We start from the raw sequence: 26727 nt of genomic DNA on the forward strand, positions 1-26727 counted from the left end.
CTTATGTATAATACCGATTGCTCGGGACTAATAATTTGTAGGCGGTCTTAGTTTCCTCAGTGGCCAGTATGGCTGGGCTACAAACAACGTCGTCAACTTTGAAGTTGTGCTTGCCAATGGCACAATAGTGAATGCAAATGCTACTTCAAACCCAGGTAAGGACTCAATGGCCGAACAGAGTCTTGTGCCCACTATTCTAATTATCACCAGATCTGTATGCTGTGATGAAAGGTGGCTCTGGTAACTTTGGAATTGTTACCGCCTTTACTGTTAAGACTCATACTCAAGACCCAGAGGTACCTAACCCCCCAAATCCAAATTTATATCAGATTTTCTAAAACATAATAGATTTGGGGAGGCAGTATGTTCTTTGACGGCAATCACACCGAAAGCCTGACCCGAGCGATCCGAGATTTTGCAGAGTACAATACCGATGACAAGGCATCGATTATTGGAACCGTCAATCGCAACCCATCATTAATTTGGGTCGTGTTCCTGACTTATGATGGGCCTTCTCCTCCTGAGGGCGTGTTCCGAAATTTCACCCAGATTCCGAATATTCGAAATACTGTAAAGAAGCAAAGTTACCATAGCCTAATGCTTGCCAATGATGAATATATTCGACATGGCAACCGGTTCTCCATTGGTGCTGAAACAAGCGTCAACCCATCAGGCACACACGGCTACGATATCTTCAAGTCTTTTATTGACCACTGGAACAATGTCACGGACGATTTCATCGATATTCCCGGTAGTGCAAGCTCCCTCGCTCTCCAGCCATTGCCACGATCTATCTCCACCAAAGCCAAGGAGTCAGGAGGCGTAAGTTACGATATCATTCCAGCTGAATGAGAAATATACTTACTTGGCTGCCCAAATAGGATATTGCCGGGTTTGACCCGAGTTATGACTACATGCTATTACAGATTGCTGTCTCTTGGAACAGCTCGACGTCAGATTCTGTAATCGAGGAGGCTACTCGCAAGTATTATACTGTTCAAGGTGAAATGATCAAGCGATTCACCAATGAAGGCAAGCTGCCAAAGGCGTATTGCCCCCTCTATCTGAACGACCTCAACGCCAACCAAGACTTCTGGGGACGCGTGGCCCCTTCAACGAGGGAAAAGGCCCTAGCGGTCAGGCGTGCAGTTGACCCAACGTTATTTTTCCAGAACAGAGTTACTGGTGGATTCCGACTTGGCTAAGGAACCAAAGCGAACAGATGGGAGCATCGAGTCGTCCCCATTTGCACAAAATCATGATGAAAATGATCTGCATATTTTCCCAGTGTTTCTGAAATTCGTGTACATAAATACGTCGTAACGTATTGAACCGAAGAATATATAAAAATAGCATGGAAATAATAGATAACTTCCGGGTATCCCTTCAAAACAAAATTATACATGGTTATATACCTCAAAAATATACGACGCGGTGGCATAGGCTACCACTTGTTATCACTCCCAGCCTCGATTTCAAAAAGCCCATTTTTCCTCTTTTCTGCTTCCCACTTATCTATCCAATATTTCATCTTCTCACGGCTCTTGGGACTGCCAACATTCACTGTAGGAATGATACGCGATATTCGTAAGGCACAGCAGAACATCGTCAGCTCCCGGAACGAACTATGTTCGCTATACGGAACGCTGAAGCATGCAGCCTCATTTGTGCTACCACGTTGTGGGACGAGGTCGTTAACGGAGAAGCGAGGTTTCCACGCTTCTGAATATAGAACCGCGGAGACGGGAGGGCTGTCAGTCCGTGTTCCGCCACGTGGACGGTAGCTCCAACCGGTGGGTCGGATGCCGATGATCCTTGTAAAACGTGAGCCAAGGGATTTTAGGTACTCAGACAAAATCTCTGAGCGCATGTCCATTAGGCTGTGCATGTGGACTTGGGCATCCAGGGGATCGGATGTCAGAATGCTGGATAGTTCGGCATCCTCCAAGCACTCGCATATCCGTTTCTTGTTCGGAGAAACGTATATCTTGGAGTTTAAGGCACGGGCAACGCCTAGACACATTCGTTCTTTGCCGATGCTGTACGTTCCAATGACAACAAGCAGTTTACCGCGATTGTGTTGGTCTACCGCGGAGTTTCGGTCCGAGCCCTGGTTACTCTGCAGAAATGGAGCCATGGACCCTGACTTCTTCGCTTGTCCTTTCCCTGCACCCAACGTGTCAAAATAACCTTCGTTAACCCCTGCACATAGTTGGGCGCATGCGTTGATAACATCCTGCTGGAATGGGAATGCGTATTTAGGGTTTAAATAAGTCGTATCCAAGTAACAGACATCGATTTTCTGTTCCGTTAACTTGCCAGTGTGACGATCCTGGATATTTGGCCGGAGGAGGGGATGATTTATGTGGGCCGAAGACGCTCTGAAGTCACCACAGTGAAGGATCCGATGTATCCTCGCATTTTTCCCCTTCCCGATGGGCTTCTCGAAGAGGAAAAGTGAGCTGCCGGGACAATGATTTGCGGTAATCATCGTGACGCTCACTCCATCAGTGCCGGGTATCTCGGTCTTCCGCTCAAATTCAAGTTCAACAACCATATCTGGCTTTACTTTTATCTGTTGTTTCACCAGATTCGCAGTGACTGTGCTGCAGTAAATGGGCCCGTGTGACCAAGATGATGTTAGACCACCGTAGTGATCACTGTGATAGTGACTAAGAAAGTATGCATTGCAACCCTCGATCGCACCATACCTAAAGGCATCTACGGTTATGGAAAATCCTGGTAGAATTTTGTAAAAAGGACAGGTCCGCTCGTAGGCCTGCTTTCCCCGAGATGCTTCTTCACGAGAGGCTGCCACGCTCCACGCAGTGTCCTCTTCGTTTGCTGACATAATTTTGGTGAAAGCAGATGTGGACAACGAGGCTGAGGAAAACGAGAACGGATCCTTTTGTCCAGGTCGAGGAATTTCTTTCCTTTTTATGCCTGGCAATACTCTTGGAGGCTGTTGCGTGAGCTGGGTATCCTTTGCCATAGAAATAACAGTTGTAGCAGAGTTGCCGTCAATGCCGTCCAGACAGTCATTTACATGCAGCGATGCTTCCTGAATCAGCATTAACATCGTTAGAAACATTATTTTCATGAAACTAAGTGTAACTTACGGAATCTGACAACTGACTAAGGGAAGTTTGGCATATTGGACAGACCGTCACTTCGTCGTCAGAGCAATTCTCAGCCAAGTGGCCTGAATCCTCGTCGAGTACGAGAGTTGATTCCAGTTCGTTTGAGGTATCGTGCCCCGGACCAATTTCCCTCTCTGGCTGGTCGATTGACTGACAGCTAGAGTCTTCAAGTCGCTTATCATCTGACAATTCCACATCTGAGGGCAGGGGAAATGGTTGTGTAGCGCGATCTCCAGTTTCAAGGTTTTTGTCTGCATTCGAGTCTCTCACATTAACACATAGAGCACTCCTATCGTCCTCGCTATCAGAATCATCAACAAAGGGTCCATGGCGGGCAATGGTAGGTGTGAATGATGAATCCTCGCTCTCTAGTCTCGGCGCTTCCCGAGCTGAAGCCGAGTCACCCCCATCATTACCAATAGGACCAGAGGAGGCGCTTTCAGGGCCATTAAGCTCTCTTCCACAGGTTCCATCGCTCGTCCTACGTCTTTTCACTGATCCAGAGCTTTCGTTATACCTGTCATCCTCTCGATAGTTGGTTCCAGTGGAGTTAGGTAGTGAGTCCCAAAGCATATCCGCTACCTCATATCGCTCATCGTAGCAGGAGGTACCATCCATCTGGGATTCCGTATTCGAGATATTGGGGGTTTCCTCACCGAAAAATAGCCCAGTTGAAGTGTCATTAGATATATCTGGCCGCGGACGTCCCCGCACATTTACTTTGCTTCTGACTCCAAATTCCGTGATTCGAGGCTGTGTAGGTTTGGGAGGCGTGTCGGATTTCTTGAAAAAGTTCAGTATGCTCCCATTTCGTGTTGGTGTTGGTTTCTTTTGGACTGTAGATAATGGAGAAGGTCTTTTTGCCGGTTGGCCGTTTGGGCGAAAGAATGGTGAAGTGAGCGTTGGAGGCATATTGAACAGCAGTCGTGGCGACGGGCTAACGGACTAAATAATAACAAGAGTCTAAAGAGTGAAAACCTGCTCCACGAAGGGGGGACTATCTCAGAGGCCGCCCCCTACTTCCTGCAGCATCATCTCGGTCATTCCAGTGCAAAGTCGAAGCCTTGAATTTTCCTTTTTGTCTTACCGAGAAGCGCGAAACGCGAAGCGCGAGGTCACGTGTATATATCCAATTAAATATTGATTACCTAATCATTCAGTGCGAAACGCCAGCGCGAAATGCTATTGTTATTGCCTCTATCATGTACGGTTAGGATAATGTTATATGCCTAGAGTAAGCCATGGATGGTAGCCAATAACCAACATGACATGATATCTCATTAAAGGTATTTTTTGGCAGATCATTAAAAGTTCTATCGTATAGATTTAGACCTGGTGGAGGGAAGCGCAGCTGGAGAAGCTCATCCGCCCCTCCCCCCCCGTGCAATGACTATGGCATCGGCCACAGCTCCTGCTCAGATACCGCAGTCATGACCCAAATACAAAAGCGGTGGTATTCCCGCCACTCAGGTATATCCTCTCATGGCCCAGCGCCCACCAGATTCTAATTTTTTTTTTTGGATTTTATCGTTTCATTACCGTGCCTTATTGGCTTGGTTTGCAGCTTCTGCATGAATCCATCAGTAACAATTATAAATTAAAGAGAGGAATTGGGTAGTCCTATACCTCGTCTTGTTGCGTCCTCCAGTAGGCCGGTATCAACCTCGGATTGTGGCAGAACGATATATCTCACCACACTTCCTCGAATGAAAACATTGCTAACGCTGGAGAGATGCGGATACTCGTTCAAGTCGAGAACTTCGATATCATCCAGCTTGACGTTCAAATATTGATCCACACTCTTCAATGTACCACGGATCCGGATGTCATTTTTTAATTCAATCGTGACGGTGCGATTCGTAAGAGTCTTGAAGAAGCTAGTTAACCAAGGTCAGCCTCGCTCGGGTTAGGAGAAGCTCTTGCAGCTAAATTCCCGGATATCAAGAGACCTCCCCGCGGCTAGTGAATGCACTTGCCAGTCAGCTTACCTGAAAAATAACATCGTAGCGGAATTCTTGGCTTGGGCGTCCTAATAAATTCAGAGATATATGAGCTACGGCGCCCAGGTTGCACCGGTCAAGTGATGTGCATGGAGGATTAGCAAGCTTGCGTTCTCGTGCTTTTACTCCAAACTGCGAAAGCTTTCGTGTTTCTTTGGATATCTTGGTGGGCCATGACGCATCACGTGATACTATATAGCTGTATTATTTAAGCCTACCGACGCTTATTCAGCCAATCGATCGAACCTTCGGCTCGTCTTTGGGATGAATATCAAGTTCTCTTTGATTTCACTCTAACGCTAACTACAAGGCTGTATCTAAAGGAGATACAAGAGCATGATGAGATGTCCAATGGACTTACGCCGGCCTTTGCCAGGAGGAGAGGAGTTGTGAAACAGCTGATTCCCCCCATTCTTTCCGGCACTGAGAGCAATTAGGATGATGCATATAAGAGTTGGTAAAATATACATTTTTGATGACATCGTATGCTGATAGTATACTAATGAATACTCTTAATGAGTGAAGGTCTATGACTCAACATTATGAACCCACATGATTAGTCTAAGATCCACTGTCTATGACAGGAAAGCTCAACAAAAGCCGTGGTGTCCGAATCAACATGAATGAGGAACGTTGAATAACATAAAGCGAGAAAATATGTAAGGAATGTATGAGCTTTCGCTCCATCGTCAATATGACCGTGAAGGTTTCATAGCCCAGCCACTCAGGCATCTCCATCCTGCGCCAGACTTGCGGCCTTCATCAAAAACACCATTCATCTCCTCAAGCAACCTCTTCTCATCACGGCCCATCTCCATCTGCAACTTCAGCATCCACTGCTCCCACATCCATCCCACGAGTAGCCCAGTGATGTTGGCAACATCAGCAGTGCTTCCTATATCACCGCCTCTTTCTATATTCCTGCTGCCAGGGACTTGAGAGGCATCACCTAGAGCCGTACCCATTGGCATGAAGAGCCATGCACGCTTTATGGCACCGAAGTTTGACTTCTTTAGTTTCCAGAGGAATGTTTTCGTGGGGTTTGGATCATATCCACGAGTCTTCAGGTTGAAAGCAAACTCGACAGAAGTGGCAGAGCTATACGGACCGGCACGGACAATGTCCGAATCCATGAGGAAAAACTCCAGATAGCCCCTGGGTTTTAGGCATCTGAAACACTCCTGCAAGCAAAGTTCAAATTCGTCTACCTTTTCGCCATTTACCAAGATATTTCGAGTTGACTGAAGGAGCATATGAAATGTTCGAGCAGATATCAGGTCGAAGTGGTTGTCAGGGAATGGAAGTTTCCAAAGGCTTGGAGCTAACACGCATTGATGATTTGGTGGGCCTTGGATGGCCATATCCCTTGATTGCTTTTTGGTAACGACCGTGTAAACCCTAACGCTGGGAAACTCTTGTGCGACAAACCAGGACCACTCACAAGAAGCTTGGCCTCCTAGATCAAGTACCCTGATTCTGCGCTTAACAGAGCTCTGCGGTCCACCTAGGGGTAAATTTGTCTTTGCAAGACGCTTTGCAGCAGGGCTAGGGATCAACCTGCCGCCATTAATATACCTGAGAGCATCAATCACCCAGAGGGAAGCCTTAACTTGCAGCAGGGCATCCTGTTCCTTTTCCACATCGTTGTACATCTTCTTTTCAGCAATTATTTGGGGGAGGACAGAGTTTCGAGGAGCTTGCGAGAATGGACCTTTGTAGGGCGGGCGAACGGGATTCTCAAGGTCATATTTGCCAGCAAGCTTTTTTACATGCTTCTCGCGCATGGTTAGGCGGGAAACTTGCAGTGCCTCATATCGGTAATTGCTATGAAGGAAAGTGTCCAAGTTGCAACTCTTACCCCTTGTGCGCATAAGATGCTGAAACGCACGGTAAAAGATTGAATTCATTGCAACCGGGAGAGGCGGGAGCGGAGTTGATGGGCCCGATTGGCTCTCGGAGGATTCCTCAGGGATGGTGTCAAGGAAACGGACCGTTTTTGTAGTGCTAACAGTTATATCCGGCACAGTCGTGGTATTTTCATTGATAGGAGTGACTGTTGTCTCCTTTGGGCTGTTGATGGGGTTTGTGTCGCTCAATGCTGCCATGTATTGAGTTTGCGCGGCTAGCCATGTGCTGGTACGATCGAGGCTCTGCATTGCACGGGTCTGCAGACCTTCCTCGTACGATTCATCATACTCGGAGGCATCGTCTTGCTTCTTCTCGTCAATGTCGAGTTTCAGCACCAATTCGGAAACCTCCTCGGGGATTTTTCGTGCAGTTTGTGGAGCAGAGCCGATTATCCGCTTGGCAGTTGGAGGACCCTCGGTGGCATCATCGTCATCATCCGCATAACTGTTTCGATATTCCACTACCTGTTCAATAACGCGGCCCTGAGGATGAGCGATCCATGGAAGATCATAAAATTTTTCCGCAACAGCGGATGTGGGAACATTGCTGGTTGGAACCAAACTCCATGTTTTTCGAGCGTGTCGATCAAGGGATGAAAAGAATCCACCAGGCGATGGGATGCTTAAACTTGAAAAGGAGGAGGTTGAGCTGACGGAAGCACAGGCAGCGTCATTCATGCTCTTAGGGCGAGCATCGGGGAATCCAGTGAATTGGTTCATTTCAGATGGGTCGTTAACTGAAGAAGCAGACGAAGCGTTACTATCCTCTCCAGGAACTCGGATATGCTGAAGTGTTTCCATGGCAGCAGATGAGAGCTGAACACCTTCCAAAGATGCCTCGCTTTCGTATCCTGCCTCACCCTCGCTCTCTGGGGCTTTTACAACAGGATAATGAGTTGGGATTTGAGGGAAACGATCCAGAACCAGACTCCAATCCTCAGGTTGCTCAAGCTGGATGTCGATCTGAGGACTCATATCAGAACTCGCTGACCTAGGGTCTCCTGCTCCCTCGGAGTCTGACTGAACACGGAGTTGCTCTTCATCCCAATCCACATCAGGTACAGCAGCTAAGTCTGGAGTCTGGGGTGCACTAAGGGTCGATGGTCTTTCGGAGGCTGCGCTGCCAGCCAAAGATGGAGGTGCATAAAGAGCTGGAACAACTCCAGAAATTCGAGACAGTACCATGGGCGACAGGGGAATTTTCGGCGGAGGAGTGGGAGGCACAGGCGAATTCTTGTGCTGCGGGTGAATGGTGTTAAAAGTCGGCGGCGGAATCATGATGACGGGATACCTATTGCGACGACCTTCGCCCTGATTTGTTTCTGTCGACATGCGGTTTGAAGAGTTTGTGTATGATGCAGTGCTGGAACGAGTGTCGCCGTGACTGGAGAGTGAAGGGCAACCATCCACATCCGAATCGTCCGTCGATTCATCCGTTGCATCGTAAAGGTCGTCAAAGCTGATTCTCCGCTGCGGCACAGCCGGCTGGGACTTCAAGTCCTGGCGGGAGAAATGAAATGACGCAGAGATATTAGAGGTAGACATACTGGTCAACAGCGCTGTCGTTTAATTAAGTAATCACAAGTTTTAGCAAGGAAAATGAGAGAAAAGATGCCCAAGATGCCCCGGGTATCAAGTGTATGTCAGTATTAGTGCAGTGCGACCAGCGCGAGTATGAAATTAGAAAATTACAATGAATATCAAAGTTGGTGAAAGGCCTGATCAACAGGTATGAGCTGCGAAGAGCGAAATGAAGTTGTAGGAAGTGAAGAAAGAAAGGACAAGTGCGCTAGTCTACTGCATATATGTAGTACGTACTCTCAGGCAGGCAGCGCAGCAGGGATGAAAGCCAACTTCATGCATCAATAGGAAAGTTATACATAGGATATTCCAACCGCCGCCAACCACGATGACCCATCAGGCCCAAATTCATATATCATCGGCGGTTCGCAGAGTTTCCACTAGCCAGGAATCGAGCGCTTTGGCGGTTCTTTATACCTAAAACAGTTTAGCCTGTGATGGACAGTGCATGAAACTTGCTTCCTATTGGCTGAGACCCACTCACACTTCTTGGAGCCTTCCCACAAGCATAAAATTAATTTAACCAATAAAAACATGTTTAGCTACGGGAATTAGTGGATCAGGGCTTGGCAAGCGTGACCGTGCACGCTGATTGGGAGTTATTTTTGGTCCAGTCGACTTTCGCATTTCTGCCGCCGAGCTAGATCCTATTGAGGGAAACCTGCCCAATGACGAGGAATATCGGGCTCTCGAGCAACGCATGACCTCCCTGTTAGTGGCCTTCATCATTCTCTCATGCACTGATTCCTGAAGAATGCAGGGTTGTTCATGCCTAATAGAGCAATACTGCCGTGTTTCTTCAACTTCTCTGCAGCCGCTGAAGATAAATACACTTTCAGGGTCCAGGCATCTGCTCGCATTAACAAATTTCATCTGTTGATGGAAGGCGGCGGCATGGCTATCCTGGCTGCAGAGCTGGGACGGGTGGCTTCAATAATAAAACGGAAAGGCTTCTACAAGGCGCTCACAATCACTCGCTAGTCATTCATGGCATTACAGATGTATATAGTCTTGTCTCATACATGGTCAAAGAGAAAAAGAATATAGAGGGAAAAAAAAGAAAGCATCCAGCCATACCAAATGGTACGCGGCTGGGTGACGATGACCGATATAATATAAATATTATATAATAAGGAGGAAGGAGGATACGAAGCCTCAAAGAATAGCAAGGTGACCAACAGCCAGCGACAAGAAATATATCCTGGAACCTAAGATTTAAATAAGAAACTGTGAGATTATTCCACTGCACTGTAGCCAGTGATCACTCCAGAAAGGATTCAAACCATAAAGCTGTTGGTGGAGATATGTAGCAATCTCCATCCAAGGTAAATGAGCAATAAAGCAATTAAACAAGATACATAAAACAGACATGAATGAGAATGGTAAAAAGGACAGGTTGCAATAGAAATCAAGTCAAGTCGTAGATCAGATGCTCTACGGTATGACAGGAAAACAAAAACGCAAGACAGACGATCAGCCAGCCTACGCTGTTCTGCTCGTCTGTACACAATCAAGGATAAAATGACGGGTCATAGGTACTCATGATACCCTGGCCCATGGGAATATACCCTCCTCCGAGAGTGGCCGGGTGGCTGCCATCGCTCCAATCAAATGGAGTCGAGGCAGCAGTGAAGTCATCAAGGCTGAATGGCATTTGAGGTGAGAGATCGAAGCCGGGTTGATCGATAGTGGTTAGGCACGGATCGAATTTGGCGCCGATAGCAGGGGCAGCCAAGTGTTGTTGTTGTTCTTCAGCGAGGGTGGTAAAGCTGTTATCGTTCATGGCTGCAACGGTGCTGCCACATTCGCTGGAGGTGGAGCTGGAGTTTGAGGTACGGCGAGGTATTTGTGGTTTTGTGACGACACTAGCAACGTCATTATTTGCTGGTTTGGCGATGACCGTAGTGTTGTCGAGGACAATCTCATCCTGCTGCACCATCCAGTGCTTCAGAACATCCATCGGTGGGTGGGTGCCACCGCCTTTTCCCCCACGTTTCTCGCTGTCCTTGCCTCGACCCCCGCGACCACGTTGGCAAGGGTTAAAATGTGTGCGACGCAAGTGGGCAGCTGCATTATAGTTTGCACCATACCGTTTTTGATTTCGGCAGGCCTTGCAGTTGGCAAGAAATTTCTTGTCAGGTGATATATCGACACAGATCCACACTTTGCGTATTTGAGAATGAGATCGATCGATGTGTCTTCTGAGTTCATGTTCGCCGTGGAAGCCCTCGGGCTGCTCGTTACACATTGTGCAGTATGTCTTTTGACGAGCAGGTCGTTGAACCGAAGCTTTAGGTATCACAGCGACTTCGCGAGATCGACCGTCAGCTGCCGGAATGTTGATCTTCCGGTGCTCGGTCGCTGCGGGCTGAATACCTTGTTTTTCAGCAGCCTTAGGCGCAATCTTTCGTGTACCTTGCATGATCTGCTCATGTGTCCTCCGCAGAGCTCTGGAGTTGCTCGAGCGAGAGGACTCTTGACTCTCGCTCGATAGAGAAGGCTTCATCTCAGTAGATGAAGCCGACAACGAAGAATGCAAAGAAGAAGAATGGGTGCGTGGGGTAGAGAGGGGGGAAGGAAAGTAGCCAGACCCGTACTCGGGCAAGGACTGAGAAATTTGAACATGAGTCATGTTACTGTCAGAGGGGGGAGCTTGGGTAGTAGTGGTGGTGGGGATAAAGGAAAGGGGGTAGTTTGTGTCATTTTCCTGTTGTAATGACGGAGCAAAGAAATTTGCTGATGATTGATCTGGAAATTCCAGATTGTTGGAAACCGATCTGTTCGAGCCGAACCTGATCATATCCATTCCTCCACACAATGAGTCAGTAGTAAAACTACGATTCATCTCAGCACTGAAGCCAGAGGGTTTGGGTACGACACAATCCGGTCCAGAGGAGACCACTTCTGGTAGCTTCGATGTCTGTGTGGAGGGGCTCTGGTCAAGCGAAGGGTTGGGAGTTCCAGTCGTCGAAATATCGAGAGCGCCGGGAGTTCCATCCAGAAACTTTTGGTCGAAGAGATCAGGCGTATAGCTGTGGAGGTCCGGGTTGAGTTCAAGAAGGTCAAGACCAAACGCGGGAGAATTCGATGCAGTTGAAGTCGGCAGGAGGAACGGAAGGCCAGTGGATGACTCGTCGGATTCGTGAACAATGGTGGGGGGTGGAAGGATGTCGGTTTCTGGTGTGGATTTGCCAGGCCTTGAAAGAGGCGGTGAGTACCGTGGGATCCGTGAAGGAGAGGAAACCGAATGTTGTGGCTGAGGTCTATTGCAGCTGGAGGATTCCAAAGTAGTTTCCTGGCTCTATAAGTTTCATGTTAATCCCAGGTGTCTGTAGAGAGACGATTTTTTGGAGGGGAATGGATATTTTTGACCAAGAAATCGGATCACCTACGGTAGCTCGTCGTTTGCTCGTGTGGCGTCCGGAAGTCGAGTTGGGGTTCATGGCTTCGCAGCTCCGTTTCCCAGACAGGCCAGATGTCTCGTCCACGCTGGGTCCCTTGACGTGAGTGTAATTAGGTTGCTGGTTTGGGGTTGTCATGAACGGCTCCAAACGTTGGCTCCAGAGTTGCTGTCGATGGTGTTCGGGGAGGTGGGAATGTTCTTGCCAGAAAGCGTCTCTAGATGAGGAGAGTACCGTATCGAACAGCTCGTCATTGCTGAGGAACAGAGCCATGTCTCGAGAGAGGCGGGGGAGGGAGGCGGGTTGGAACGACCAAATATTATAGAAACCAAACAGTCCGTGGGTTCGCGCTGGGGGTCTGTCAAGGCCAGTAGACCAGAGATATGTTTCCCGGAAAGGGCTATATCAGCCTATGAGTTATGTGTAGCAAATCTGGAGAAACCGGTTAGTACTGCTATCCAGTTCGCACATGTACAACTTCCGATAGGGAGGGAATGCAGGGCCGGGGTAAGAAGAGGTAGAATGAAATATAAACCAACGTTATTTCTTGAGGTAGTAGGATAGACCTGGGTATTGAACTGGGCGTATTCTATTCTGCGTTCTATCAGACTGCTTCTCCAAGCAGACTCCCAGGGGGGTATATGGTTATATGCAGCGGCAGGAGGGGATCGATAAGATAGTGAGGGCGAAAAAGGAGAAAGGGAAACGAGCAGGATGGCAGACGGAGGACGCGGAGGCTTTAAGACAGGCCGCAACACAGGCTATACTGGATCCGGAGATGCTGCACGCCCAAACACGAGCAACCCAATGAGCAGCGCATCAGTCGCTGCAGGCCCTTGCCCGTCCTCGGGGGACAACTCATCACTCGGTGGGCGCACAGCGAGGCGGCCTATCGGAAAGGCAATGCAGCGCCGCGCAGCCCAGATCCCCTTGGCGTGCATCTCTATCGAAAATGCGGTCCCGTGGACTGGTGCAGCGCCCAAGACGGCCATCGCCAGCCCGTCCTGCCCATCCTGCCCGTCGTCACGCCCGGGTCACAGGCCAGCAGCAAATAACAGTACTTAACGGCCTGGTGGTGTCGAGCTGGCGGTTGAGATCGTGAGATGCGCAGCAGCGAAAATACGAAACGTCGTTCGCATGCCCAGATTAGGCAATGCCCATCACGTGATATCACTTCTGCCCAAAAGGGGGGGAGGTTTATGATTCCCCTGAGGATTGTGACTATGGCGACGGATTATTGACATTATTATTGACGATGGCGGTGCATCGTGGGCATGCTGGCGGGCAGAGACACTTGCTGTCCGCGCTGATCAAGAGGACATCCGTGCATACAGGCACACTGCGGGTGCGCTTTTGCCTCCCGCTGCGAGGTCGGAGGCGTCTCTCTACGGCTTCATACAGAGAGGCGAGGGGAGTCCCTGAATAATAACTATGTACTCCGTAACGGTTGGAGCTATTGTGTTGAGGTACGGAGTACAGCAATTGATATTGATCCTGTTCATGTGCGGTTGCAAGACGGTTGGAGCGCTGGTAGCAGTACGGAGCATCCGTAGCATAGCTATATGTGACCACACTTTATATGGTTTGTATGTACTTGATGGGTGTCTCGTGATAGTAATTATTATATTTAGTCGGGTAAATGGGTAAAAAAAAAGGGGAGGGGGCCAGCTTGGTTCAGCATCATACCGCTTCTTTTTCAGGAGCGGATGCACCCTTTGCCTCCTTGGAGGTTGCACTTGGGCCGGTTGTGGATGATACATCTTCTCCATCCTTCTCCTTTCCCAGTTTCGCGTCGTTGGATTCCACCGAAGCTGTAACAGGCTCCGGCTTGTCATCCTTAGCAGTTTGGGATGCTCCAGCCAGCTTCTGGGTCTCTTTGTTTCCCCCCTGCTCATCTACTTTCTTTCCCTCTGGCTTCTGCCCCTCTGATATGTCTTCTTTCCCAAACTCTAGCGCTTCTGTTTTCTCTTCAAGTTCCTTCTGTTCAGATGGCTCCTCCTGATCGGTAGCTTTCTTCTCTTCTGGATGTTTCTCTTTCAGTCCCACTTCTGCTAGCTTGCCTTCTGATTTTGTCTCCTCCGGTTTCTGGTCTTCTGGTCCCTTCCCCTTCATCTCGGCTTTCTGCTCTTCGGATTTATGCAAGGGTGACTGAGGCTTTAATCCTAGTCTTGCCCGCATGTTCTCCTTGGCCTTTGCCGCAGCCTCCTCACTGGCCTGTCGCAACGCAGCCGGCATGTTCTCACCATGCTGTTCGCCCGACGGAGTCCGCGAAGGTGTATCCCCTATCCGTATGTGGGGGGTCGAGGAGGTCGTTTTAGGCGGTGCTGCTGCTCCCGTTGCCGTGGGTGCTATAGCCACTTTCTGCGGTTCCGATTTCGAAGCGTCATAGGGTGACAGGGTTGCAGCTATCTGTGCCTTCAGTTCACCGTATTCATTCCATTCTTCAATTTGGTCCAGATCCTATAGATTCCACGCATCAGTGACCGGCTCCGATAGTAGCAGCTTGCAAGAAGACGACCAAAGGAAATGACTAGGGGTATGAGCTTCTGGTACTAACTCCGACTATGCTGGCATATCTGACCAGCCCGGGTAGCTTTCTGCCCTTCGACCTCCGACCCCATATCATACGTGCTTTCTCATCTGTGGCAACATCGATCGCTCGGAAAGGGATCTTATTTGCCTTTAGAATCGTTTCTAACCTCGACGTTGCTGTGATGATGTGGGAAGAACCGGCTGTCAGAGAGGTATACAGGAATAACGTGGGGTCGGTGGTGTATGATGTTGGAGGATTTCCCGCCATGACTGTAGAACTTTGGCCTGCAAGCCGGACTTTTGATGCGATATGACAGTTCGATGAGTATTTTCGACGTAAGAAGTTGCTAGGTAGGGCGTAGAGTATGGCTGTATCAGTGAATGATATCAGCCCCTTTATTAGGGAGGGTTGCCCGCTCGTTTACTCCGTCGCCGTTGAGCGGTCTCGAGGATAAAAAATAGGCCGTCCCGGTGGTCTCAACCGGCCGCTTCACTCGAAACAAAGATCAAGGGGCGTACAGCTGCAGCTGTCGAGTGAATTGTTGAATGCTTCTCTGGTCGTAGAAAGCTGTCGTCTGGTTGATTTCATCGCACTATTATTGCCTACGAAGAGAGCAGAGCAGTGAGAGTCACGTTACATGCTGGATCCCCGAGCGTCGTTACGGAGACGTTAACGTCATAGTCACTTTTGACTACCTTTTGACCACCAGCAGAGAGGGACAACCTTGAGCTTCTTCAGAGAAACAAGGACATAGCCCATGATCAAACAAATTGAGAAGGTCTGGCTATGTCTCTTGATAGAGCAGTTGATGCTCAATATATCCCTTATGCTTCTCTTGAAGAAATCTGCGCCGCAGGAGTCACAAGCATCCTCTATTCCCAGATGCAGTCAAATCACCTATGGACTGAAAAATGGAATCTCAGACTCCCCTCTATCTTATATTCAGCGTACAGCTAACTAGTTATATAGTCCTGGTCTAACTTACTGAATACCCTATATCTGTAACACAGTCAATATCTCGTGATATTCGATGTTTATTTAACTGTTACCATACCACTCTGGATATTTAACTGCTATGGCTTCTAGGCTGCGAGTATTCAGTCCTCAATCAGCCTCCTTTACATCGCCTTTGTTTTGCCGATTTCATACCGTACAGCGTTGGGGCACTTCCTTCTCCAGCAGACTGTCAATCATGAGCATGTCAACCAGTCATGCCACGCAGTCGAAGGGAGTGCTGAAAGTGGGAACAAGGCTAGTCAGCCAAACTGGGGCACTCTACTACATAGATCGAGTTCTCCAGCGCAGGACGGAACCCGACTTATCATGTGTCTATCTGGCTACGTATGTATCATACGGTAGTCCAGAATTTTATGCCTTAGATTGCTAAGTGTCCAGAGCTATTAGAACCCAGGATGGAAAGAAGCATATCAGTAAAAACATCTATCCCACTGAATTCGAATATCAGTGGGGCCTACAGGCGCCTCTTGCAAGCTGCCCTGGCCTAAGAGTAGCGAAGGATACTGTTCCTGAGCACCTCTTGTTCACATATGACTTCCTTACCGAAGATCTACTCGGCCTAGCTAGGAAAGATGGTTTTTCTTATACAGCTAGAAAGAGAATTCTGCGTGATTCGCTAACTGGACTTGCCGCTTTACATGAACGGGGCATTTTGCACGGTGGTAATTAAACTCCACCCTTATCTAGTTGGCTAAACTAGTCGCTACTCTTGCTTTGTATTAACTTATCGTTTCATTTCAACTTTACAAGATATTAAGCCAAGCAACATATTTGTCGACTATGACCTCGTTGATGGCACAATCAAAATAGAGAGAGCTCAAATTGGAGACCTGGAGATGGGTTCCATGATTCCCCCTGGCGTAAATGTTCGTGGTGCCCGGCTTTGAAATCCCATGTGGCAAAGCCCGGAGTCCCACGCTGCTGCCCGTATCAACACCCCATCTGACATTTTCTCCTTTGGCCTTGTTGTGAGTAACTGTTCAAATCTTCTTCGATTGTAATGATGACATATGCTCATTGGCCTCATCTAGTGTATAAATACCATGCTTCACAAGAATATTTTCTATATCAACGAAAGGGATGTAGATGTTTATGAAAAAGATCGGATTATAGCCAAACGGTTACTCTCTAATTTTGGGGACGGCCCTGGTCTGGTTGGGTTCCTACAGCACTTGGAAGATGATTCCGCTGAGTGGCGAGATATTGTTGTTGCTGTTGCTGATGAGAGTTTACTCCGGAGGACCCACGGAAGCCATTTTCGACGTGGGAGGATGTCGATGAATCTTTTTGAGATGTCGTCGGTAAGATGACAAGCATGGATCCTGCGAGAAGCATAACCGCAAAGGGTGCTCTTGAGCACCCCTGGTTCGATCATTTATGAGTGAACGAAGTAGATTCGCGCTTCATCAAAAATTCTGTACTATATAAAATTAGCTCTCATCTCTGTGCTGAGGTAAGAGATATATCAGTGCCTATACAGTTCTTTTTCACAGCCTCGAAGCCCACATATAGAACGGTACGACAATCTATACATCTATAAATAGCCTTAACATCCGGTTGGGGTAGGGTATACAAAATAGTTATCCTGTTTAAAACGACTGTTATAACTGATAAATCCTACAAGTAAGGCTCGAATTGAGTAGGCGCATGAATGACTAACTCCTTCCATGACTATGCATCTACCGTTATTACAGGGGCCATAGTATGCGTAACTGTAACTAAGTGCTTTTTTCCTTCCGTCTGATCTTGTCGATAGAGATATTTACAGGAAATCGATTAATAATCAAGAAGTCTTGATCTTTAGCTATGTCATGTGACTTTCATGCTGACTAATACTCTTTATCACCCCCACTACCCCACTATCTCTCATCTGGGATCAAAACATCCAACAAAAACAACCTCAACTTCCGGCTTTCATCTTCATTTAACCCAATACACCTCTAGCCAGCTCATACGGATCATTCACGATGGGACCACCGGCAATTATAGCTCCCTCAATTCTCTCTGCCGACTTTGGCTCTCTCGGTGCAGCATGCTCCGGGTTAATGGACAATGACAGCGACTGGATCCACGTTGATATCATGGACGGTCATTTCGTGCCGAACATCACCTTCGGACCTCCGGTTGTCTCAAAGATAAGAACTCATGTCCAAAGGCCGACCTGCGCAGGCGGAAAGGGAACATTTGACTGCCATATGATGATTGCTGAGGTACCCACGCCCTTCCATTTCCTCCGCATCCCTTTGCCTCAAGTATATACATACGATCTCATAGCTTACTCTGTTATAGCCTCAAAAATGGGTTAAAGAATTCAAAGACGCCGGGTGTGACCTGTACTGCTTCCATTACGAGGCGGCTGTCGAGTCCACTGCTGCCAAGGAGCCTTCGGATAACACGACGACCGAAAAAACAAACCCAAAGGAGCTAATTCGTTATATACATGAACTAGGCATGCAGGCAGGCATTGCCATTAAACCAGAGACCAGTGTAGATGTGCTCTGGAATATATTAGAAAACAAAGAAACAATTGAACGACCAGATGTGAGGATACTTCTTTGGGTGCTCCAGTAGGAGAACCGTATGGAGACCAATTGTGCTAACAGTTTATGTATAGATGGTACTCGTTATGACAGTTAACCCAGGCTTCGGCGGCCAAAAGTTCATGGCTTCCGAGTTACCCAAGGTCCAGGCCTTGAGAGCCAAATACCCCGACATGAACATCGAGGTCGATGGTGGACTGGGCATTGGAACCATAGACCAGGCGGCTGATGCGGGTGCTAATGTCATCGTCGCTGGATCTGCCGTTTTTGGAGCCCAGAACCCGGCTGAAGTTATTGCAAAACTTCGAGAGGCGGTTGAAAAACGAAGACGATCTTAGAGGATCTTTTGACATGCTAGCATGTCTCGCAGGCGAGGTTGCAAATTTCCCTGGCATTATAACCATGATTTTTGCAATGCACCCTACGCCGGTTAGCGTAGATCATATCCCCCACCGTGACGATTTATTGATCCCAGCGTTATGCAACAAAGATATGGCGATATCCACATGGATAGCTAACTTATCTGGTCATCATTCGCTCTAAACACCGTGTATATACCTGCAACACGCCATATATGCAATTACTTTCTAATATCTATTGCATATTAACTGCACATCACTTGGGGGCCACAAATTTTATACAGCAATTAAAGCCAGGAAAAGCCGCTATATACCACATTTTCAACATTATATGAGTCTAGCTAGTAGGCTACCATACTCGATTCGGCAAATGATAGATAGCCTTCTCCGGTTCTCCTGTTGAGGTAGCCTGTTGAACTTTGGGTAACTGGTGCTCAATGCTTATGCAGGCATGGTTTGCTGAACCCTGCACGATGTTTCAGGAGATTTATGCCATCTTTTTATGCGCACCCCTATTTACATCCGGCAAACAGTCACCAGATATATCGCCCTTAGGGACATTCAGCCACATTCGATTCCCTCGGATAACTGCAGACGTAAGTCTCCAGACCCTCCAGAATCAGAAACCTCCACTATCTGGGCCACTCCTTCATGCGCTTCTCCGGGCGTCGTCATGAGGTCTGACGAAGCAAAACCAACTGTCCATGAGATGGCGGAGGGTCCACACAATTTTCAAAGCTTGTTGGTTCTCGTATCTCTGCCCACGATCCTCCATTAATCAACCTCTTACACGAGAATCTAGAAACTAACGTTTAGAACATTCCCGCTAAGGTATTATTTGCTAACTTCCCCAGCCTCGTGGCCAACGGCAACCGGGAAAATCCCGTAATACTTTAAAAAAAAAAAAAAAAAATTGCTGCCAAGTACGGCTGCTCTGCGTGTCAATCCACAGGCATGATGCAAGCTGAATCCTTCATGGACACTTGCATCTACTCTTCCGTGCATGGCCGCGTGCAAACAGGATTGCGGCCAGGTTGCGTGCATACCCCTTGAATGGCTTCGGAACTTACATAGTCCCACTCGATTGCCAATAGATATGTCAGTGATTAACCAGGGCCTGAGTTGTTTGAGCCCTGCTGCATGCAGGTAGCCTGCATGCTGAAGGTGGGCGTAGCTTCTAAAAGACACTCTACATGATACTTCGGTTGGATGGAAACTTGAATTATGATATCTTCCGGAAATTTTTAGAACATGACTGAGGATGATATACCTGTTGGATGCGGCATGTTGTAGATTGGATATCGGAGGATTCTAGTAGCAAGTGCCAAAGATCTAAAGTGAATGCCGGAGTGTACGGTACATCAATCATCAAGATCATTATTGTGAGATTAATATGTAGAACGTATCGGGGGTAAGTAGAGGAGGGCTATTTGAGAGAATAATATTAAACTGGAAAAAAGGGAGAAAAGAAGTCATATAAAGCTTTGTATTCGTTACAAATGAAACCCGTGTTTCCATACCACCACATAATGCCATGCTGAATTTTCCTGAAGTCTTGCCCGAGTCGTAATAAATGAAAAAGCATAAGAAAAGTCATGAACAAACAAGTAGGGAAAAATATATACTGAGACAGACAGAGAAAAGGAATATTTTTTTTCCTTTGTTTTCGTTTCTGGTTCGGTTCTCTCACCCCTTTTTCTCCCCCATTTGAGGCAATAAGAGAAGCATATTATGAGGAGTATCCACAGGATTTCTTTCCACTGCCATTCAATATGCTTGCTAGCAACCACTTGCCAGGCCCATATGGTAGAATGACACCCTCTTCAATGGCCCACTCGCGCAGAGCAACATCTTCGCGCTCTTCGGTATCCATAACTTCGCAGTGCTTGCCCACATGTTCCATGCGGTCTTCCCAGGAGTGTGGGCCAACAAATTCATGGCTGCAGTAGTTGCACTGGCTTCGCTGAGGAGCTTGACGTTGCTGGACCCAGCATCTGGCTCGTACTTCATCAAGCTGCTTGTCGAAAGCTTCACGTTCTCCCTTGGTAGGCTCATGTGGAGAGGGGAGAGTCAACCAAGGCGCGTGCATGCGACGAAGATGTTGAGTGAAAAGGTCTTTGCGGTTGAAATCGTTGGGGGTACGCATAGTGGTAATAGTGCATGAATGAGAAGGGGAAGAGGAGATTGAGGTTGGGCAATCGCAGGAGTAAGGGGTGGACATCATAGAGTTGGACGGTTTAGACACCTTGCAGTGACCAATGTCACATCGATAAAAGCCAAGCTGGAGATGTTGGGAAAGAACGTGGCGCTTCCACTCATTCTTGGAGGCAAAGGAGCTTGTGCAACCATATGGGGCAAAAACGCAGGTGAAGATGCGGTCCGCCGCCGATTGGCGGTTTCGGGGAATGCTGAAACTTGAACTCTTAGGCGGGGTTCGCCTAGTCGTGCGTTTGCTGACTGGAGATTGTCTTTGCTTTGGCTTCGCTCGGTTCTTTCGTACACCACTCTCACTGCCACTTGGGGATAATGGAGGGCTGGGTATCGAAACCGAGCTATCTGCTTTTATCTCGTTATACTTTACTCGCTTGTGGGTCAAGCCAGAAAATCCCGCAGAAGTCATTTCGGAGAGACTGTTCTGGCGGTCGAGATAGACCTCGCCTAGGGCGGGATCAACTATTTCGTTGTTCCCAGTTTGTAGATGATCCCCGAAGACAATCTCATCTTGCCCGAGACGTGAGTCCAAGTTTTGTAGTGGAAAGGATTGTGACATGAAGGCAGGGATAGATCGGGGCGGTTTGTTAGACAGCATGAGGTCTTCAAAAGTAGGGCTTTGGGTAGGGACAGGATCCGGATAATGTTGTACATCTTTAGGTGAGACAGAACACTCGCTTCCAAACTGCGAACCACTTAGGCTCCTAGACAGAGCATTGTCGATGCCATCCAAAAACTGGCATTTTTCGGTGATTGGCGAGTCGAATACATCGTTGACGCTAGGATAGAGCTTAGGAGAGTTCCACGAGTACTCGCTCATGGAAGAATCAGATGTAGATTGATCTCCTCCGCAAGAGCCCAATGGAGAGGTATACCTCACCATGCGCTGTGGCAGTGAGGTGTACATCATACAGTCAGTTTCCCATGGAATCGTAGTCTCTATGTGATATGGGCTGTTGTAGATCTCTGCATCTCCGTGGGGATTTGCTGGAAAGGCTGAAGCACACTGCTCGAAACCAGTGAGCGACTGCGCCTTGGTCATATTCTGCTTTTGGTTCATCACTCCCGCGGTATTGAGGTCGTAGGGGAAGTCGTTGGATCCCATCATAGCTCTGATATCCTCCGACCGTGGAGAGAGAGCCAGCTCGTAGTCAGCATGGGACCCGTCTTCCGAAAAGCCGAAATGTGTAGTAGGGTCGAGGGCGAGAGTGAAGGTGCCCGCCACTGAGGTCATTGTTGAAATCTGATATTGGAATCCAAACACAGTAGAAATTGATGACTACCTTGGGATTTGAAGTGCGACTCTCTAGACTTGCGGGTAGAGCAGATGGCTTTCACGGTTCAATAGCGTAGTAGACGGGATGAACAGTGGAAGCCTGGCAGGTGTGTAGCTCTGAGTGCATGTATGGCATGAGGTTCACTAATGTGCTTGTAGAAGTAGAGTAGTTAATGCCAGCGTGTAGCGTGAAGGTATGAGAAGGAGAAGTTGTTTGTGTTCAAGCTGAGGGAGGATCTGGGGGATGCGAGGGCATATAAAAGCAGCCAGCAGCTCAGGCCCGAGAAAAGAGAGAGAGCTTGTTCCACCACCCGCCGACCTTGCGCCATGATGTAGCGGGTGTAGGGGACAGGGATTACCCAGTCAGCTTTAGATAGTTCCGATATTTGCTTTTCTCTCTTTTTTCTTCCCTTTGAAAGGCCACATGAGAAGAATCAGAGATAAGAGTGTCGGACACGGTTGAACTATGCAGAGCCTCAATGCCTGGCCCCATTTTCAGAAAAAAAAGGAAAAAAACGTGGTGGCCGAAGTATAAAAATAAATTTGCAATAGATTGGAAATCACAAGGCCAGCGCCCCTGCATGGCTTTCCAGGAAGCGAAGTGAGCGTCGCCCTGATCCTTGCCGGAATACGAGCCCTTGAGAGACAAAAGTGTATGTGCTTGGGGGTTTGACACGTTTGTCTCTGCCACATGGCGATCAACACTAGCAGGAGAGACAGTCGTCCTCCTATTTCAAGATACAACTTAGCGAATAACGTCGTTTGTCCACAGCAGAGTAACAGTTGGTCTGGTACGGAGCGTAAACAGTGCATGCCTCTTCGTTATTCCCCTGCGGGCCCCTTATCAACATCGGCATCGCACCCTGGCTAGTATATGCTGGTATATGGTGAAGGGTCACCCCCATGGTCTATTCTCCGACTTTTTTTGGACCGTTCATGGAGCGAGGAATAACTCAATATCCTGTCCGCCACGAGGCCAGGGGTTCACTTACATATGGAGAAACCTCCTATCAGCAGATAAAACGGAAGTAATATAAATCCTGATTTTAAATCATGAGTGCCCACATGTACGTAGGGTGTACGGGGGAGTATATGGACTACAATCATCGAGCTGAAAATGATCCCGGTTCGGGGGGGAATTTGGGTGCCAGTACCTGATTTGCTCTTTTGTGCTATGCTCCTGTCCCGTAGCGAGCGCTAGGCAGGCTATAACATCCGGGAAGAGCAGCATCAACATATATGCCGTACATAGCAAGGTGCAGAGAGTGATAGCACGGCATATCTAGTGGGTTAACTGTATTCAGTCTGTTAACTGCTGTTGTGCTGGTTTTTGAGCGGATAAACTCCTTATTAACTCCGAGACTAGTTAACTCGTCATCTGGCTTTCCACGGGTGGCTGGATTAGTTCCTCCCGATCAGCGTTCCAATAACCCGTTTACAGGATAATCTCTTGCCTAGAGCAGTGACTTGCTGGTCAAACCTGCTAGCTAAACAGATGAACGAACAAGATGAATGTCCTGCATTGCGATCAAGCACGATTTCGCGCAAGACCATTGTTGGTACGACAAGGGTACATTGTAATCGTCTATTGGTCAAAGTGTCCAAGCCTCCCTGGTCAAAAGGAGGTTAGCCTATGTGAACGGCTATTATCTGGCGTCCAAGGGGGCAGGACGAGTTCCATAGTAATGGACCCTACGTACAGTGCTGTTGCTGCTCAGTTGTGTCTGCAGGATTTGCAGGCATTCCTCGTTTTTGGATTTTGTTCTTGCCATGTGTAGGATCGAGTTCCAGTGTGTACATGGTACCATTCTTATTATTATCTCAAAGGTCCCACAACCCGCCCTTGGTAGTCCATTACTGCGGGATATAAGTAAGAAATATTAATATTATTATCGAGAGCTGACAGGCAAGCCTTCAAGATCAAGGTTCTACCCTTGAGCTGGGGATCATAAACACGTGTTGAAGGCCGCTATTGCTCGTAAAGGTGGATACCCTCTCGTCCAAGCGGGAGGAACGATTGGATGAGAATTGAAACTCTGAATAGGAGGATTCGGACCGCATCTCCCGAGCAGAGGGGACTGTGTGCCATGTACTCCATGGTACCCAGGACGTGCAACGAATACTATTTGGAATTTGTGCTTTTGAAAAAAAAAAAAAAGGGCGTCCCTCCCCCTGTCAGAAAAATCTGCATGGTCGCCCCGAGGAGACCGAGTTGGACCTTGTCCCACACGAGTTTCATCTTCAAAGTCTGATCCTTCAGGCAGGACGAAACTGTACGAGGCATGCAGGTTCTGCTGTCCTCTCCAATCAGGTCTGGCGAGGGCAGTCTGCTCGCACTCAGTACTATTGTAATCAGTAATTTGTGCAGCAATGTCATTGCTCTCGGCATCCAGGCGTCCGGCCATACCACAAATCAGCCAATGCAAGAAGGCCCTTCCCCCCCTCCCCGCAGAGACCGCAGACCGGGCGCAATCCAAAGGCGTGGCAGAGCATGGATGCCTGTCGTCACCCCCTAGCGGGCTGTGTTTTTGGAGGATCAGAGATCTGCCAGGGAGGTTGGATAGAAGTTAACTCGCGGTCTTCTCTATGGACTTGTTAGCACGAGGGAGACGATTAGTGACAGCGACGCTTTCAACTCCATCGCGAGATAATACCTAGGTGCCAATATATGTCGATCCCCAGCATCATACATGCTCGAACTGCATCCCTCTCATCAGCTTAGTATCTGAATGTCTCGCAGTGCCTGTCCAGCGTAGAACTGCGGTCCTGAACTGGCCGCTGTTTTTCTTTTCTTGTGCGAGTTTCTAACATTTACAGCCCCTCGTCGAGTTGGTCGTGGCAATTACCGGAAAGGGAACGCCGCCTTTGCTTTTCTGCCGGCGCATCGCAACCTCCGTTGCTTCTTCTGCGTCTTCTGCGTCTTCTGCTTTCTATACATCTTTTGCTTCTTTCTCGGTGCATTTGCTGCTTTCACGGACGTCGAGGGAGACACGGACGCATCGAAGATGGACATCTCTCCGGTGACGGGCTCAGGATGGTGTCTCCGCCGGGCGAAGTTGGCTGTTCATTGGGCTGTGCTGGTGATTTGTGGAAATGAGGCCTGACAGTTCATCCCTCTGACCTCTGCACACCAGAAACCTTCGATATGTGCCGCTCTTTGCTGGAGGAGGCAGGGTTCGCAAGGATTGTTGATGGTGAGCTTGTCAAATCACGGACGAGATACCCCGGATGCCGCGTTTTTTTGCTGTGCACATCAATCAGGCTAACCATACACCTAGTTATAGGGTTTGGCTCTTAAGGCAGATAGTTCCCATGCAGTGAGAATCTGCTGCCTTACATGCTATAGAACACAAGATCAGGGCCAGTGGCATCTCTTCCTGTGCCACACTCAAAAGTCCTGATCGACAGTTTACCGGAGGAGACGAGACACAGAGTCTGTTCCAAGAAGATCGGGCGGTGCTCTAAACGTGGGACGGACTGACTTTCTAGCCTGAACCGGGCGCTGGTCAACTTCGAAAGTTAATAAGACTCTTACTCTCAGGTACGCTGTGATCTTTGTGTCGCAAGCCGATCCTTCTCTCCATGCATAATCGGTGCAACGGACTCGTGGTTCAGGTGGATAACTATGTGAGAGAGCAGTTCGAGGTGGTGGTGAACCCTTCCCTTGCATCCAGAGTTGAGAGAAGATTGCGAAAGGCTGACTGACTGCCTCTGGGGTTAAACGGACAAATTGACTGATTTCGACCGAAGGGCCGCGTTCGAGCTTATTCGAAAAGGTTCCTGGCCCCCACGGGGATCTCTCTCCCATAGTTTACTCTCAGTTACTCAGAGTTCTCTGTCATCTGGCACGCTCAGCTGCCCTACACACCACCACCAAACAATGTATTGAAACTCGATAAATCAGTACTGGTTAGCCATGCAGTCCATACGCACGAGGGTATGGCAGACTGGCAAATACGGTAATTGCTCATATCTCATCGGCTGGACTGGCAGGAAAGTTATGAAACAGTCCTGCATGGGAATCTGGCCCCCCTTTCTAGAAGGATGAGGAATGAAGCAAAATAACCTGAATTTCTTACTCTGTCAAATCAGTTAGTTACACTGTGCGAAAGAAGCAAAGAAACAGCAATGTTTCCCCTCTCTACCATTTTGGTTGGCTCTCCCACGAGTGCTGTTAGTCCGCGTGGATGAGTTCCTCCGCCCATTCCGATTATCCCAAAACTCGAGACTCAACTCTCACCCAAGAAAGAAGAAATGATTCAAATATATTTCTTTTCTCGGCCTTTCGCTTCCCCTTCCCCCTTTTACTTCGGTCTTATCGCCCAGATCATAACGCCGAGAACCTCCCATCGCTTTGTCACAGAGTACTCCGTATGAGCCAGTGCCCTAGTGTATTGCGGAACACAGAGCACACTCTCAAGTATTCTCCGTACGCACTGCCGCACTCTGGCTTGACGGGCAGACTCCGTTGCTTGGACGTACCGCAGATCACTCGTTCAGCTTCTTTTCCTTTTAAGCGCCGTGGATGCCTCGGATGTCAGCTGAACAGGGGTCTGCATGCAGCAGACGAATAGTACGCTGGCTTGGGCGAAAGCTGAATGAGAAAAGAGAAAATCCCGCTACTGACATGATTTGCCTACCCGAGCTGAGGAAAAGGAGGGTTTGGCCTCATTCTGTACTGAGTACTTTCTCACTACTTTCGCTCACTGCGGAAGACGGAGAAGAATCCGGAGGAAAAGTTTGTTTCTTTTGGCCCTTTCCC

The 26727-nt window shown here is 48.3% G+C and overlaps 11 protein-coding genes across 11 annotated transcripts in view; 5 read left to right on the plus strand and 6 right to left on the minus strand.

The window, feature by feature from the left end:
- TERG_11813 (uncharacterized protein) overlaps window positions 1-31 on the plus strand; it is a gene marked incomplete at both ends in the record, with an annotated part of 537 nt that extends 506 nt beyond the window's left edge. The window contains one exon of the mRNA XM_047750868.1: window positions 1-31. Coding sequence (XP_047605597.1) covers window positions 1-31 — 31 coding nt within the window.
- A 193-nt stretch (window positions 32-224) lies between these two features.
- Window positions 225-1205, plus strand: TERG_11814 (uncharacterized protein; the record flags this gene model as incomplete). Its single annotated transcript, XM_003237405.2, has 3 exons — window positions 225-296; window positions 349-822; window positions 882-1205. 3 exons carry the CDS (start codon window positions 225-227, stop codon window positions 1203-1205), a joined length of 870 nt encoding a protein of 289 aa, XP_003237453.2.
- Window positions 1206-1444: 239 nt separating this feature from the next.
- TERG_02175 (uncharacterized protein) lies at window positions 1445-4052 on the minus strand (the record flags this gene model as incomplete). Its single annotated transcript, XM_003237406.1, has 2 exons — window positions 1445-3061; window positions 3120-4052. 2 exons carry the CDS (start codon window positions 4050-4052, stop codon window positions 1445-1447), a joined length of 2550 nt encoding a protein of 849 aa, XP_003237454.1.
- A 623-nt stretch (window positions 4053-4675) lies between these two features.
- TERG_02176 (uncharacterized protein) lies at window positions 4676-5142 on the minus strand (the record flags this gene model as incomplete). Its single annotated transcript, XM_003237407.1, has 3 exons — window positions 4676-4707; window positions 4767-5017; window positions 5129-5142. The coding sequence occupies 3 exons, from the start codon at window positions 5140-5142 to the stop codon at window positions 4676-4678; spliced, it is 297 nt and encodes a 98-aa protein (XP_003237455.1).
- Window positions 5143-5829: 687 nt separating this feature from the next.
- Window positions 5830-8592, minus strand: TERG_02177 (uncharacterized protein; the record flags this gene model as incomplete). The annotated part of the gene is made up of 1 exon (XM_003237408.1): window positions 5830-8592. The coding sequence occupies one exon, from the start codon at window positions 8590-8592 to the stop codon at window positions 5830-5832; it is 2763 nt and encodes a 920-aa protein (XP_003237456.1).
- A 1007-nt stretch (window positions 8593-9599) lies between these two features.
- Window positions 9600-12960, minus strand: TERG_02179 (uncharacterized protein). Its single transcript, XM_003237410.2, has 2 exons — window positions 12021-12960; window positions 9600-11929 (listed from the first exon to the last, which is right to left on the minus strand). Exons 1-2 carry the CDS (start codon window positions 12300-12302, stop codon window positions 10139-10141), a joined length of 2073 nt encoding a protein of 690 aa, XP_003237458.1. The 5' UTR covers window positions 12303-12960; the 3' UTR covers window positions 9600-10138.
- A 749-nt stretch (window positions 12961-13709) lies between these two features.
- TERG_02180 (uncharacterized protein) lies at window positions 13710-14829 on the minus strand (the record flags this gene model as incomplete). Its single annotated transcript, XM_003237411.1, has 2 exons — window positions 13710-14489; window positions 14587-14829. The coding sequence occupies 2 exons, from the start codon at window positions 14827-14829 to the stop codon at window positions 13710-13712; spliced, it is 1023 nt and encodes a 340-aa protein (XP_003237459.1).
- Window positions 14830-15754: 925 nt separating this feature from the next.
- TERG_02181 (uncharacterized protein) lies at window positions 15755-16466 on the plus strand (the record flags this gene model as incomplete). Its single annotated transcript, XM_047747873.1, has 3 exons — window positions 15755-15903; window positions 15958-16241; window positions 16330-16466. The coding sequence occupies 3 exons, from the start codon at window positions 15755-15757 to the stop codon at window positions 16464-16466; spliced, it is 570 nt and encodes a 189-aa protein (XP_047603840.1).
- A 650-nt stretch (window positions 16467-17116) lies between these two features.
- TERG_02182 (ribulose-phosphate 3-epimerase) lies at window positions 17117-19342 on the plus strand. The gene is made up of 3 exons (XM_003237413.2): window positions 17117-17789; window positions 17869-18120; window positions 18194-19342. The coding sequence occupies exons 1-3, from the start codon at window positions 17547-17549 to the stop codon at window positions 18455-18457; spliced, it is 759 nt and encodes a 252-aa protein (XP_003237461.1). The 5' UTR covers window positions 17117-17546; the 3' UTR covers window positions 18458-19342.
- Window positions 19343-19453: 111 nt separating this feature from the next.
- On the minus strand, window positions 19454-24115 carry TERG_02183 (uncharacterized protein). Its single transcript, XM_003237414.2, has one exon. It carries the CDS (start codon window positions 21921-21923, stop codon window positions 20208-20210), a length of 1716 nt encoding a protein of 571 aa, XP_003237462.1. The 5' UTR covers window positions 21924-24115; the 3' UTR covers window positions 19454-20207.
- Window positions 24116-24436: 321 nt separating this feature from the next.
- On the plus strand, window positions 24437-26667 carry TERG_02185 (uncharacterized protein). The gene has a single exon (XM_003237416.2). It carries the CDS (start codon window positions 26153-26155, stop codon window positions 26537-26539), a length of 387 nt encoding a protein of 128 aa, XP_003237464.1. The 5' UTR covers window positions 24437-26152; the 3' UTR covers window positions 26540-26667.
- Window positions 26668-26727: the final 60 nt, after the last annotated feature.

This window comes from Trichophyton rubrum (genome assembly GCF_000151425.1).
Source record: "Trichophyton rubrum CBS 118892 genomic scaffold supercont2.2, whole genome shotgun sequence".
NCBI lineage: Eukaryota > Fungi > Ascomycota > Eurotiomycetes > Onygenales > Arthrodermataceae > Trichophyton > Trichophyton rubrum.

What these genes read in the sequence shown, in the direction of transcription:
- TERG_02183 (XM_003237414.2), bottom strand. Translation starts at nt 21,923, where the DNA reads ATGACCTCAGTGGCGGGCACCTTCACTCTCGCCCTCGACCCTACTACA.
- TERG_02182 (XM_003237413.2), top strand. Translation starts at nt 17,547, where the DNA reads ATGGGACCACCGGCAATTATAGCTCCCTCAATTCTCTCTGCCGACTTT. An exon ending in GCCATATGATGATTGCTGAG is followed by an intron (nt 17,790 to 17,868) that starts GTACCCACGCCC and finishes ACTCTGTTATAG; the next exon opens with CCTCAAAAATGGGTTAAAGA. An exon ending in AAACAATTGAACGACCAGAT is followed by an intron (nt 18,121 to 18,193) that starts GTGAGGATACTT and finishes GTTTATGTATAG; the next exon opens with ATGGTACTCGTTATGACAGT.
- TERG_02185 (XM_003237416.2), top strand. Translation starts at nt 26,153, where the DNA reads ATGAGTTCCTCCGCCCATTCCGATTATCCCAAAACTCGAGACTCAACT.
- TERG_02179 (XM_003237410.2), bottom strand. Translation starts at nt 12,302, where the DNA reads ATGGCTCTGTTCCTCAGCAATGACGAGCTGTTCGATACGGTACTCTCC. An exon ending in CGAGCAAACGACGAGCTACC is followed by an intron (nt 11,930 to 12,020) that starts GTAGGTGATCCG and finishes TGAAACTTATAG; the next exon opens with AGCCAGGAAACTACTTTGGA.